The sequence below is a fragment of the Notolabrus celidotus genome, chromosome 7 (assembly GCF_009762535.1).
Source record: "Notolabrus celidotus isolate fNotCel1 chromosome 7, fNotCel1.pri, whole genome shotgun sequence".
Classification (NCBI taxonomy): Eukaryota; Metazoa; Chordata; class Actinopteri; order Labriformes; family Labridae; genus Notolabrus; species Notolabrus celidotus.
In genome coordinates, this window is record NC_048278.1 from 24,884,610 (window position 1) to 24,898,385 (window position 13,776).

Genomic DNA, 13,776 nt, shown 5'->3' on the forward strand with positions numbered 1-13,776 from the left:
TCAAACTGTGACAAGGAAGTTGGCACATTCAGATTTAGCTTCAGCACACTCGTAACCTTTGGTGTTTGGCTCATTTTAAATTGTTTAAATGAAGTGAGCCCTGAAGCAACTGGCTTCTGATTCTGGCCATAATAAATTCAGGATGTTTAAAATGTCTTGCATCTTTGTTCCTTTTTTTGAATGATTTCGGTCAGTATGTTCACCATCACCTCTATATAGTTTAATCCTCAATGTCTGTTTAACTCTTTGCAATCATGACACCTCAAAAACCTATATCTGAAATGTTAGAAAGTTCAACAAATACTTCTTGTTTTGTACTGTGGGGAAAAGTGTAGTTATTATGAACATGAACACAAAACCCCTGAGGTGTACCCTTACAAATCCCTCTTCAAAAATCTGCATTTAATACGAAAAGGCACATAAAATCAGCATGAACACAATGTCTATCTAATTGATCAAATCATAGGAACACAATAAAATATGAAATACAACAGTAAACTGCTGTCATATATGAGACAAGCAGTTTGCAATCAGATTCTCTGTAGATGACATCACCTTGAAGGGGGGAAAGCAGTAAATACTCATATCCAAAAATGCCTTATCTTGGACATTTCTCATATATACTGTAGTATCGTAGTAGTTTCAACTAGTCTTGTTTTTCATAAGTCAGAATGATATTTGAAGTCATACTTACATTTATTGCATGGAATAAGAAACCTATAAAACACCACAGCACACATCAGAAAAGATTCAAATATCTTGAAAATCAGACTCCACAGCTCGTTAAGGGAAAGCCACATGCAATTCAGAAAAGTAACAAAGGTTGAGCTGTGTGTTCAAATCCAACAAGTCTCTTATCTTACAGCTGAATGCTTTTTTTTAAATCCTTTACTGTGCACTGCACATGCATATGTTTGCATATGTTTGTATGTGTGTGCAGTGTGTGAGTATGTATGGGTGTGTGTGTGTGTGTGTGTGTGAGGTAATATCATAAACACTCTGGAAAAACCAGATCATATCAACATGTTCTAGACTGGATCATTTCTCCACATTCAATCAATGCATGAAATTATTTATATATGAAATCATTTTTAGTTTTACATCTTTCATTTATGGAAGAGATAACATCTGCTCTAATAACGATCATGTACCTCTGTTTTTTTTTTATTTGAGAACTTATTAAAGATTTCCTTGTCAATAAAATAATCAAGATAAATTCCGTATGAAATAGTGACTACAACAGTGCTACCTAGTCTGAAAATCCAAATCTTTAATCAGATGTAGCGTCAGTGTTCTAAGTGTGTGAGCATGTGTGATTTCAGATCTTTTCAGTGCTTTTTTTGAGGTTATTACACATGTGCTGTGTGACAGTTCAGCTCCTGTTTGATCAGTGCAGGTCTCTCCTCGTCACAGTTCATCTGATTTTCCTGCTGCTTTTTTTCCTCTCTCCCTCTCCCTCTCTCTCTCGCTCTCTCAGAATACCAGTCTACTGATAGTATTGAAGCCCCCTCCCCCTCCCCCCCCTCCACCAGATGGGCCGCAGCTCCCTGGTGGGTTATTGTCATCTGAACCGTTGGGCCTGAATGAGCAGGAGGATGAAGGGGCCTGGAGAGCCTGGGTCCGAGCGTTGAGCTCCTGCTCCTGTTGACACACATGAAGAAAAAAAAGATTCCCTTTGAGTAATATGAATTTAAAGTTTGAACAGGATGGATAAAAAAAATACAAACCTAAACCATGCTAAGCCAGAGAGGTTATTCAGCATTTTCTCTGGCTACAAGCATAGTATGTCGCATTACTACAGCACCCTCTAGAGGTGATTCACTTCAGTCACCTGCACAAGCACACTGGAAAGTCAACCCAACACAGCACGGTCCAGTGACTTGTGAAATTACACCTCCCATCTCATAACAGGACACTTCAGATTTGAAGTTCAGTCACAAAACGAGAATCCAATACTCTGCAGGCAGGCTCTTAGTTATCTGTTAGAGTAATGTCAGTTTTCCCCTAAGCCTCTTTCCAGCTGAGTGAATCTACTACAGTCCTCGACCTTCATAATAACCCTGCACTTAGAGGGGTTAGTGCTAGTGATATAATGCATGCGAGGCATAAGACATTATTCAATCTTCTGTTTATTTGCTGAACAGAAGATTGAATACTCAGTCTGATGCTTGTTATGTCATGTGGTTTGAATACATTGGTATAACTCACAGAGACTTGTACGTTAAATGCGAGAAATGTGTTTTGTTCACCTGTAAATACAGCTTGTTGTCCTTGATGATAGCATCCAGGAGTTCTTCTGCAGCGGAGGCTCTGCACTCACTATCATTCCATTCGCCGTCTGTCCTCCGTTTGTGCTCGGCCCTCGTAGCTCCTGTTTTCTGTACATGAGCACATACGCCGTGTCCTTGGGGAAGCGGTTGGTAATGTTTTGCACTGATTGGAAGGACGAGAATGTAACTCTGCTATCGTTGAACAGCAGCCATCCTTTGCCTCCTGGGTGGAAAGTTTGTCTCCTTGTTCAGGTGGAATCGAAAGAGCGGAGCAAGTGAGAGGGCTGCACTCGGCCTGTCCGTTCCCCAAATCCTCCTTGAGGGCAAAGTGATTGGCCGGATGCTGCGATCCATCTGCTCCGTTAATGTTTCGGCCGTAAGAGTAGTAGTGGCCGCTCTCGGAGGAAATGCCAGAATGCATCACCACTGAGCTGAGGACGTAGGGCAACAGACTGGACTGACATCTCCCCCTCGCTGTTTATCAGCTCGTCTCCATCTATCCTCTCCTTTTCCTCTTCCTCCTCCTCTTTCTGAGATGGTTTCAGCTTCTTGGCCAGATTCTCGCTGCTCTCGGGGGAGTCCACTTGCAGAGGAGAGGAGGTAGAAGAGGAACATTGTGTATGCATTGAAGGGGAGTGCACAGGAAGCCTCATGAGGGGAGGGATGGTGACATTGTCTAGAATCTTCCTGCGGACGTGGCATTTGGCATCATATGAGAATCGCAGCAGGGTGAGGATCAAGTATTCAGGTGCGGACACCAGTTTCATTGTCCTCTGCCGCTCGCTGCAGGGAGCCACACTTCTCACAGAAGTACGCATTCTCTTCGTCCAGGATCTCCGGAGCCAGGAAATAGTTCACCAGGTCAGGCACGGAGAGTGGGGGACCGTTTGTCACTGGCACAAAACTGACATTGCTAGCAGGGGTTTTCGGCCGAGCCTGGCTCTGGAGTCTCACTGCCGCCATTCACAGATCCTTGACAGAGGACTTTGGGCTCCTCTGAGGACCCCTGTGGGTGAGGGTTGTCCTGAGAGGTCACAGAAGGACAGAAGGCCAAAGACAAGTCCGTAAAGCGCTCCTGTTTCTCAGAGATGCCGTTACACTGCGTACAGCGAATCCCTGTGATCAGATTCCCACCAAACATCCTGTTCTATCAAAGTCCTCCCATCATTCACAGATTTAGCTTCTACTGCAGACACAGATGACTCTTCAGTGTCCTCTGGATGAGCCTGAGCGGTTGGGTCTTTGCTGTTGTATCGACAGGGGAGGCGACCTTGGCTTGGCTGATTCAAGGACTTGAAGTGTTTTTCTCCTCCTCATGTAACCTTTAGATCAAGAGAGAGATGCTCAGTCTTAGAGAAGAAAAAACAACTGTTGTTCTACTTTGAGCCACTCTTTCACAGCCTTTTTACTATCTCGGAAACACAAAGTGAGGCAATAATGTCTTACGATTTCAACTAGCAAAAAGAAGAAAGCAGGATTGCATTCTAAACTGACACATTAACTTGACACATGCCTTTTATGACTGATCCTGCTCGAAGTGATTTCATACCTGTCAGAATAAATCGCAGGTACTACTGAACAATCCTGCTGAGAGCCGACGTTGAACCAGTGAGGCCGAGATGATTCCCAAGAAGTTCCTGGGAGCGTATGCTGCCCTCTGCAGGAAACATGCATGCACCACACGCACAAGGTTGATCAATTATTGTTGTCATCTTTAATGAAACTCTGTAATATTAGTTGCACAGAACAAAACTGACCTGAGTGTGGCGAGGAAAGCAAAGAGGAGCTGAAGCCTTTTCATTAATGTGTTGGAGCCGTTTAGGTTTAATGATAAGACATGCCGCCTGAAACTGAGAGAGTAAAATAAAACAATCAGTCTGTTCATGTTTATGCATGACGTTCAGGTGCAAATATAACAACACAACACTTGGGTGGAATAGTTCAAGCTCACTCTGTGGCCATGAAGAGGGTCTGGAGGATGCTGTTCATGTAACAGGTGTTCCCCAGGTTGACCAGGCCGGTCTTGCCGGTCTCAGACTTCCCAACCTGCCTCACAAGACCTGAGGCAAATGAGTTGGACTGGGAGGTCCAGGCACTTTGATTCAACACCAACTTGATCTTCTCCTCTCCAGGTTTTGGAAGATCCTGAGAGGACGACATTTTAATTATCTTCAAATCAATGAGTCTTAAAGCTCTTGATCTTTATTGCAATGTAAAAAACAACTTTTACGTATGTACATGAGAACCTTTGAGGTATTACCTCCTATTCCCTTACCTTGATGGCCTCTATGATGTGGTCGTAGAGGTCAGGGAAGCCAGAGTACTGGTACATCATGCAGTGTATGAGCTCAGTGAACTGCAGCAGGAAAGCTTACTGGTGGGGAGCCCATCTGTCCTCAAAGACTGGACCAGATGCACCACATGTGGAACAACCTGGGACAGTGAAGGATGAAAATGGGAGGAAAATGTTGAGACCACTGGTGGTGCTGAAAACATCGGACTGTACTCCAGAGATTTAAACACAAATCTGCAGCAAGGTCAGCCAGAGGGAGGCTGAACATCGGAAACCCCCGCAGAGTATTTCTGAGACTATTCATGTTTTTAGATACTAATGAAATTGGCCAACTCAAGGGCCATTTCTCCTGCATTTAAGTGCTTCACACATCATTAGTAGGAGAGTGGTGCTCAGCCTGGGGTTCTGGGAAAAGAAATCTGCACAGCTTTGAAGTAATTAAGCCAGAAGAAGAAGAAGGAGAAAAATGAGAAAACCAATAAAGTGGCCATATGAGGGGGGAAATGGGCTGTGAGGAGAGAGGAGATCCCTTACCAAATGGAAGGCCTCAGGAGAGTGCTGGAAACTCAGCAGCATATGAGAGAGCACAGTGAGCGCCCCCTGCCGCACGATGGGGTACCACAGGCGACTGAATACCTGTGGATCACAAAAAGGAACTTTAATTACATGCATACATTTATAAAAACTTTGATTTAGCTCCAGCTATTTAATGTGTATGTTTGTCAGGCCCAGGTCAAATATCTTCATAGCTTGCAAGATTATTTTAACCATATTAAGGCCCGAAATGAACTCTCCCCTTCCTATATTTCTGAGGTTTTATTCCTGTATGATCTGAGATGCTCCAGCAGTGCTCTGCTGGCTGTTCCAAGGTGACAGGGCTTTTTCAGTCAGAGCACCTACACTTTGGAACAGCCTGTCAGCAGAGATCAGACTTGCAGAGTCAGTCTCCTGTTTTATCTCATTCCTCAAGGCACAATTTTACAGATAAGCTTTCATTCTGAGATTTTATTGAATTCTAACTCTGAATGTATTGATCTGTTTATAAGTGTGCATGCTTCTACATTTATTTATTTGTTTGCTTCGTTTTTAATGACGATTGTTGTCGATTATTGAGGGCTGCACAGACTTTCAGCATTTTTAAAAGCAAACTGAAGACCTCCCTTTTTTTAGTACATTTGAATAATAATATAATAATAATAATATAATGTCTTATTTTAAATTATTATAGATATATACACATTATTTATTCAGTTAATCTTTTAATTTGTATATATTTATAACTTTATTGTGGATTATTTACTATTTTGAGTTTTAACATCTGATTTCATCCCCAGTGTTTTCCTCATTAAGAAAGCATGATCGCGTTTCTTCAATTCGTCAGCTTCTTCTTCTTTTTTTTTTTTCACATCATTTTCTTAACCTGGCATAAGGATTGTAGGGTGGGTTTGGGGGATGCAAGGGATGGGGTATTTTTAATTTATTCTATTTTATTACTAACATTATTATTTTCATGTACAGCACTTTGTGTTACAATATTAATGTTTGAAAGGTGCTCTACAAATAAAGTCTAATTGATTGATTGTGAAGCACTTTGGAACCTGTACTGAAAGTTCCATATAAATAAAGTATTATTACAAAGAATAATCTCATAGCTTTCAAAGATAGCTTTCAAGATATATATTCAAAGAAATATTGAAATTATTTGACCTCGTAGATTCTAAAACTGCACAAATTGTGTATAAGGCATAGAGAAATCTTCTGCCAGGAAATATTCAAAGATTATACTTTGAAAGAGAGGGAGTAATAACTTAAGAGGGAAGTTAAGATTAAAGATGAAGAGTGTTTGGACCACAGGAAAAGTTTTTGTATTTCAATCTGTGGAGTAAAACTTGGAACAGTCTCAATATGGAGCCACAGCAAATGTCAGAACATAATTCAGTTCAAGAAGAAGTACAAAAGAAATGATTTCATGAGGTACAAGGAGGAAGACAAGTGTGAGAATCACAAGGGGTTTACTTTTGTTTGTTGGTGTAAATATGAAGATAATATATGAAGATTTGACTTGGTGGGATTGCACTCGTATAATGAGAGGAATAGTGCAAAAAAGGGGTAGGATTAGAAGTTTTAACTTCTTCCTACTCCTTTTCAAACATGTAAAGTAAATTGTTTCACTGCTTGCTAATATTGATTTTGTTTCTTTTGTATAACTCTTTCTTCTTTTCTACTTGTATGCTTTTTTTTTGTATTTTTACTTTTACATGTTTGAAATAAAGTCATCAAATCAAATCAAGATACATCATTTCTAACATTCTTATTAACAGTCATTATTTAGCAAAATGAGAAATTTTCAAAACAAACCAGTTCAATTTTGAGCAGAGTGACGTCTATGAGGATGGTGAACTTCTGAACTGCTGCCAGTCCTTTCAGAAGAGCAATGACCCAGGTATCAACATGTTGGGCCAAAGGCCAAGAGAGCCAGTCGATCATCCTGGACAGAAAGAGGAGCGTAACTAACGTGGAACAATGTGCTTACCTTATGGTGACAAACATGGAGCTACACAGTGTACGAAAAAACATCACAAAGAAAGTCAACACTGCAGAACTTCTGCTGCATGTATGGAAGCTTGAGTGTATCGTAATCTGTTTACATGACACATCAGTTTAATTCACACTGTTCAGAAGTCATTTGGGATGACGGAGAGTGTGAAGTCACCTGCAGAGAGCTTTTGTCATGCTCGCGTCCTTGACATTTTGGTCGGTGGTGAGACTCTTAATGAGCACTGTGATCATCTGAACGGGGATGTGCTGGACTAAGCTGGCCAGAGCGATGGATGGGTCAAAGGAGGGGTCTGCAGAAAAACAATCAGATAAAAAAAAAAAGGTACATAAATAATACAGATGCTTACTTTTTCTTTTCTGCATTAGTTGACAGTAAGTTGGTTAAAAATGTGCATATCAGTCAAATTGTACAATTCCAGCTTCTAAGACTTTGCAGTTATTGCAGGGTTGTTAGGTTACATGATGTTTTCAGTAGTTCCTTGTGTTTGTTTTTTTAACATCTGTCCAAAGCATTTAGACATCAGTTCCATTGGAATGTCTAATTCTTGCTTAACAGCAGCAAGTCAGAGTCGCAGTTCACCTGAAAACCCTCACTGAAACAGAAGCAGAATGGCCTTTAACCCAAAGCGGCTCTGCTGCTCACATTGCTCACTGACGCATGCCGTCTGTGTGCCATTCAATTGAAAACGCTGCTCGCTGTTTGTTTATTTTGTTCTGCTGTCCAGCTCAGTGACTCGTACGGTGCACAGCAGGCTGAAGGACATCTCTTAAAATCACCATCAACACAAGACTTCAGTTTATTTCAGAGTGAATAAACTCATCTCAATTACGTGCTTTTGAAAATCTGCCTTTGAAGACAATTCACTCCTTGAATGAGCAGATTCTAAGGCAGAGGTTCCCAAAGTGTGGGTCGGGACCCCCTAGAGGGTTGTGAGACACAAATGGGGGATCGTGAGAGGTCTTCCAGAATGTCTTTTTTTAAGTTATCTAAAAATATGTTATTATTTATTTTAGTTTATTTACCTTGTTTTATTATGTTTATCTTGTTTCTACTGTTAATTATGATTATTCTTTTATCATGATTATTATGTTTGCATTTTCTGTATTTTTTTTTCTTCTCTTTGTTGGTTTTGTCTTACTTATATATACTTTGTTAACTTCTGGTGAACAAAGAAATACTGAAAAAATGCAATAAAAAAAGTTGAAGATATCTAAAAATGATCTAATATCTAAAACCCATTTATAGTCAAAAAATATCGACAAAATAGTAGCTAAACTTGAAATAAAACCTTGAAAATAGAAAATGTAATGAGTTTTCTGCTTTTCTTTATGCCAGATGACTCCTAAGTTGAGGGTTAGTGAACAGTTAATTATCAAAAGCATCAGTAGCAGTAGGTTAATTCATAACGGCACAAGAAACACAGCCACATGCTCATAAAGGTAGGCTAATTTTCTGCAGACCAGCTAAATGAAGCCACATTAAATCACTTTGAGGGACAGTGGGGGTCGCAAGTCTTTTCGCACCTATATTTGGGGGTCGCGGGCAGAAAAGTTTGGAAACCCCTGTTCTAATGGAATAAGTGTGTGTGAAAATTAGGCCACTACCTCCAAAATCAAAATCTTTAGCAGGCCAATTAAACCGAGGCTTCTTGGATGAGTATTCAGCAACTAGAAATAAGAGAGCTATGCCAAAGGATCAAAGTCAGCTACAGGCAAAGAACCGAAAAACTAAAATGAAACAAGATAGTTGTTCATAAGTGCATAATCATCCACAAAAACCTAGCTATAAACGCCAAGATTTATAGAGGAAGGAGTGTAAGCCATGGGTCCCTGCAGCCAAATGGAAGTAGATATTTTTATTACTGGAAGATAAAAATTAATCTTTGGATAAATGTGTTCATGATTTTAATTTCTCAAGGACACTTCTAGGTATCCAAAAGCCTAACCTTCATAAAAACAAACACAGATGAAAGTGTAGTTTTGATATATTCTAACTGGAAACCAGTTTGTGAGGTGTAAAAGAAAGGGTCTCACCTGTGGAAGAGATAATGGCAAAGACTTCCTGCAGCGAGGGAAGCAGTGTGGCTGGGTCGTTTTTCCAGATATTCTGCAGCAGCGTGCTGACCCTGGTCACCTGACCTACATACTCTCTCAGCTCCCGCTCCTGGCTGGCAAAACAGTGGAAGTAACTGATTGTCCTCACCAGCTGCTGGCAGAACAAGACGCCAGACTTGTCTCTTGGGATGCACTGCACAAAGTCTGACAGCAAAGTGTTGAGGCGGGCGCAGAGAGCAGGCTCTGGGCGTTCACACACCATCCTTAGAACCTCCACCTGAATCACGCTGAAGATCTCCAGCACCGAGGGGCAGCTGATGAGCAGCCGCAAGCAGCAGTGGATGTAGTCTATGATGGCTGGGTCTTTGCGGTCTAGCTGTACGTAGCCCTGCTGAAGAAGACCGAGGACAAAGTCTTTACTGAAGAAACGCTCAAACTCTGGGCGATGGTAGCGTGCGTACGCCTCCAAAACCTGCAGGCCGATCTGCTTCTGGAAGCATCTTCACCGAGCAGGATGAGGCGGGTGGTGAGAACAAACAGGGACTGACACTGTTCTTCAGTCACTTCCTTCTCTGCCGCTTCGACAACCTTCTTCACAATGGCCCTCTTCACAGGAACAGAGTGATCGGAGCTCACAAGTCCCTCTAATATCTTGTCCATGATGACGAGCTGTTGGGCACAACTGAAGAAAATGAAGGGCAATGGAGTCACACACACACAAACAGACGAAACATATAACAGCTTGCATTTTTGTATTTATTAAATTGAACATATCAAAAGTGCCTTCTGCAATCCTTTAAAGACCTTGTTGCACAGAGGACATTTGCTGCACGATGGTAACACCCTAACGCAATGTGGGGGAGTTCAGGGTTCAGTTGGTAGCCTGTTTACATTTTCCTGACAAGTCATAATGTCTGCTATAAATACAGCCTATTGAGTCTTTTCTGCTCCAGCCACCAGAGTTACTACTTGTTATTATTCAAGAGTGTGCAGATTGTTGGCATAAGTAAGTAGAACTTGTCTGATGATTTACTGTAACATAAATACTAAGAGGAAAATGTGCTCCACAATATTTAACCAATGGCACTTAAAGAGTTCTGCAAGCAAACGAAAACAAAACAGATTAACTACATTACAATTGTACAGTGCTGTAATGGGCTATCATGCATTTTAGCAGAACAGGTCTTTACAACTTTAACTTTTATTAAATAAGAAAAAGAATAGAATGTGGAAACGCTGGCCCAAGCCAGAGTTCAATACAGGACTAAATGTAACATGATCATAATGAAATAAAGGCAGGACATCCATCCATTTTAAAAGCAACGATCTAGCTTTGACAACTAAATGAAATCAACAAATGTGTAGATTATTTCATGTTTGTTTATTTTTACAACTTGTCCGCACAGAGAACGTCTGAAGAAAAATCAAGTCACCACAACATCTACATGTTTTGTTTTATATCCACGGTGTTTCTATTTTGTTTCTTTTATTCTGTCTATATTCTGTTATTTATTCTGTCTTTTTATGTATTTATTCTGTCTGTCACTGTCTTTTATCCTGATATTTCACATACATGTGCAATATTGTAATTTATTCCATAACATATCCTATTATTATATTCATCTACTACATGTGCACTCTGACTTAGGCTAATTTTAACTTATTTTGTGTCTTTAAAAGTACTTCTTTACCTTTCTTTGTACAGATACAATTTTTATTTTATTTAGAATTTTTGGACTTGTGTTTAGGTTATTATATTTATTGTCCTTACTGTCTTGTTGTGTCTTTACTGTCTTGTTGTGTCTTTACTGTCATGTTGTGTCCTTACTGTCTTGTTGTGTCCTTACTGTCTTGTTGTGCCCTTACTGTCTTGTTGTGTCCTTACTATCTCCTTACTGTGTTGTTGTGTCCTTACTGTCTCCTTACTGTCTTGTTGTGTCCTTACTGTCTTGTTGTGCCCTTACTGTCTCCTTACTGTCTTGTTGTGTTCTTACTTTCTTGCCGAGTCCTTACTGTCTTGTTGTTAAGTACCAGTGTTCTTATACAGTCTATGGTTCCAATCACAAAATTCCTTGTGAGTGCGAGCTCACTTGGCAATAAAGCTTTCTTGAATCTTGAATCTTATATCTTATTGTGTGTTATTTGTAAAGTGTCTTTGGGTTTTCTGAAAAGTGCTATATAAATAAATGTATTACTATTATTATATTAATTATTTATTTATTTTCGAACACATTGCAAACAAAAACTAAAAAATACCATTACCAAATTGAAAAAAGTTTCAATTCAAAATTTGACATAAGAATCTGTATAAGAGAAATCAAACAGTGATTTAAAAAAATGTAGTCATAAAAATAAATCAGACAGATGTTTTTCAACGATGACACAGCTTTTAACGGGTTAACGTACTGTAATATATATTGAATTCATCTTTTTTAAATTCTGATAATTTATTTCGACAAAGACCACAAATCTATGAATGCGATTTTACTTCCTCGCCTTGTTTTTGTCTCTTTCATTCCTTCTTTTAACAGAAATCTTCCGCTGTCTATGCTCGCTGTGTCTCCCTGCTGGCTAGTTAGCTTAAGCTAACTGTACCGGTGGGTCACATTATGCGTTTCGGTTTCTCTCAATCATTTAGATAGGATGATAAATACAACTAAACGTTGAAAGATATTTGTTTTTCTCCATTGCGACAGGTGTTACTAATATCTTAGAACTACGAAAATATGAACAAAGCAACCAAACAGGCCTGACGTTAGCTCGATAACGTTAGGTTCCACTGACTTGGCATAAATACCGCTCTGTAAAAGAGCGATAAGGCAGCTTTATGAACTGTACTTACCCCAATTAAGCATGTCAACAATGTCCCACACAAATATACTCAGTTTTTGGCAGATGTTACACTTTTTGGACAGATAAAGCCGTGTTATTTTGGTTTATTTGATCGCTCAGAATCAGCTGATTAACTGTTCACCGACGTCATTCCAATGGACAGAGATGTCGGTAGGACCCTTGAGTGAAGCTATTTTCGTCTAATCATTGCCTGTTACACTTTTTATTAATTTGGGCAATTTAAATTCTCGTTCCCCTACAGTAATGTGTTTTTACATTTTTAATCATTGTATTCAAATGTTGTCGATTTTTTATGAATTTATTTGAACAACTTTTGGCCGCTTCTGATGCTGTGCTGCATTTAAAGACTCCTCGTTCATCTCCACTTTGAGGTTTTAGTTAAAGCATACTCTTGGTAAGGACATTTCATTTTTATTATGGAAGATGAACACCTAGGAACAATCATGCTCTAACAAAAGACTTAAATTACAAGTGCAATTCAAACACTATATACTAGGAAACAAACAGTTGTACTCCCTCTTGTTTGGACTATTCACTACAACAGGGAGTCACTGTCCTAGAATTTAAACTTTCTTACATACTTATACATTTATCTATATAGAAAAATGCCTGGAAAAGACTGTTTTCTTTCACAAATAAAAAAACTATTAGCCTTTACTGTTTAAACAAACTGCTTTGTTTATGCATGCAACTGAACATAAACAGTGCGCCATGAGTCATTTTACTATTGATGCACTAATTTAAACATTATTGTGTTTGTGTTTGCATGTTTGTTTTGCTCCATTTTTTTCTTGTGCACACAGTGAGGTTGGTATTAGCCAAACCAAAGTGCTTTGTGATGTATGGCAAACTTTCTACCTAATGTAATAATTGTGTGTATTAAAGACTAGCCTGCTAACAGATTGTTGCTGTATATATTTTTTACATCCATCCATGATTGTTGAGAATTGATTTGATTGCTTATAATTTACTTGCTTTACGTTTCAAAATAGCAAGAGCATAGACAAATTATATTTAGGCCTACTAGTTTTATATAATAATCAACACTTGTATGAGTCAAATTGAAAAAACATGTTACATCTAAATGCATTTCCTCCTCCAGGATGAGGAAAAGGGCAGGGAAAATCCTCATAGACCCCTCTCACCTGGGTCACTACCTCTTTGACAGGCTGCCCTCCGGCCGGCACTTTAGAACTCTGAGCACCAGAACATCCCGACAGCGGAGCAGCTTCTTCCCTCAGGCCATATCCCTCATGAACAATTAGACTGTAAACCACTAAAGACTCCTGTGATATTTCACATACATGTGCAATACTTTGATTTCCGGTGCAATACCTCAATATCCATGTGCAATATTGTTAATTATTCCATAATATACCTTAATATTATATTTATCTACTGCATGTGCACTCTGGCTTAGGCTTATTGCATGTCTTTAAAAGTTCTTCTATACCTTTCTTTCTACAGATAATTTTTCAATTTAAAATTTTTCGGATTTGTGTCTAGGTTTATATATATTTATTGTCCTTACTGTCTTGTTATGTCCTTACTGTCTTGTTGTTAAGTACCAGTGTTCCAATCACCACGTCAAATTCCTTGTGTATGCAAGCTCACTTGGCAATAAAGCTTTCTTGAATCGTGAATCTTGAATTTATCAAAGGTGGTAATTACATTGCACATATACATGAAAATACTTTGCACAATTATCACACCCATGTATAAACAATCAATATTTATTTTGTTTGT

General features: G+C 39.3%; 1 protein-coding gene across 1 annotated transcript; it reads right to left on the reverse strand.

The window, feature by feature from the left end:
* Positions 1-381: 381 nt before the first annotated feature.
* usp38 (ubiquitin specific peptidase 38) lies at positions 382-12,188 on the reverse strand. The gene is given in 21 exon segments (XM_034688210.1): positions 382-1,641; positions 2,250-2,296; positions 2,299-2,484; positions 2,487-2,715; positions 2,717-3,046; positions 3,048-3,197; positions 3,199-3,414; positions 3,416-3,519; positions 3,522-3,592; positions 3,820-3,896; positions 3,898-3,925; positions 4,028-4,120; positions 4,222-4,415; positions 4,546-4,640; positions 4,643-4,703; positions 5,098-5,199; positions 6,922-7,051; positions 7,277-7,412; positions 9,157-9,675; positions 9,678-9,859; positions 12,020-12,188. Coding segments are annotated over 20 exon segments (3,096 nt in total). The 5' UTR covers positions 9,838-9,859; positions 12,020-12,188; the 3' UTR covers positions 382-1,473.
* Positions 12,189-13,776: the final 1,588 nt, after the last annotated feature.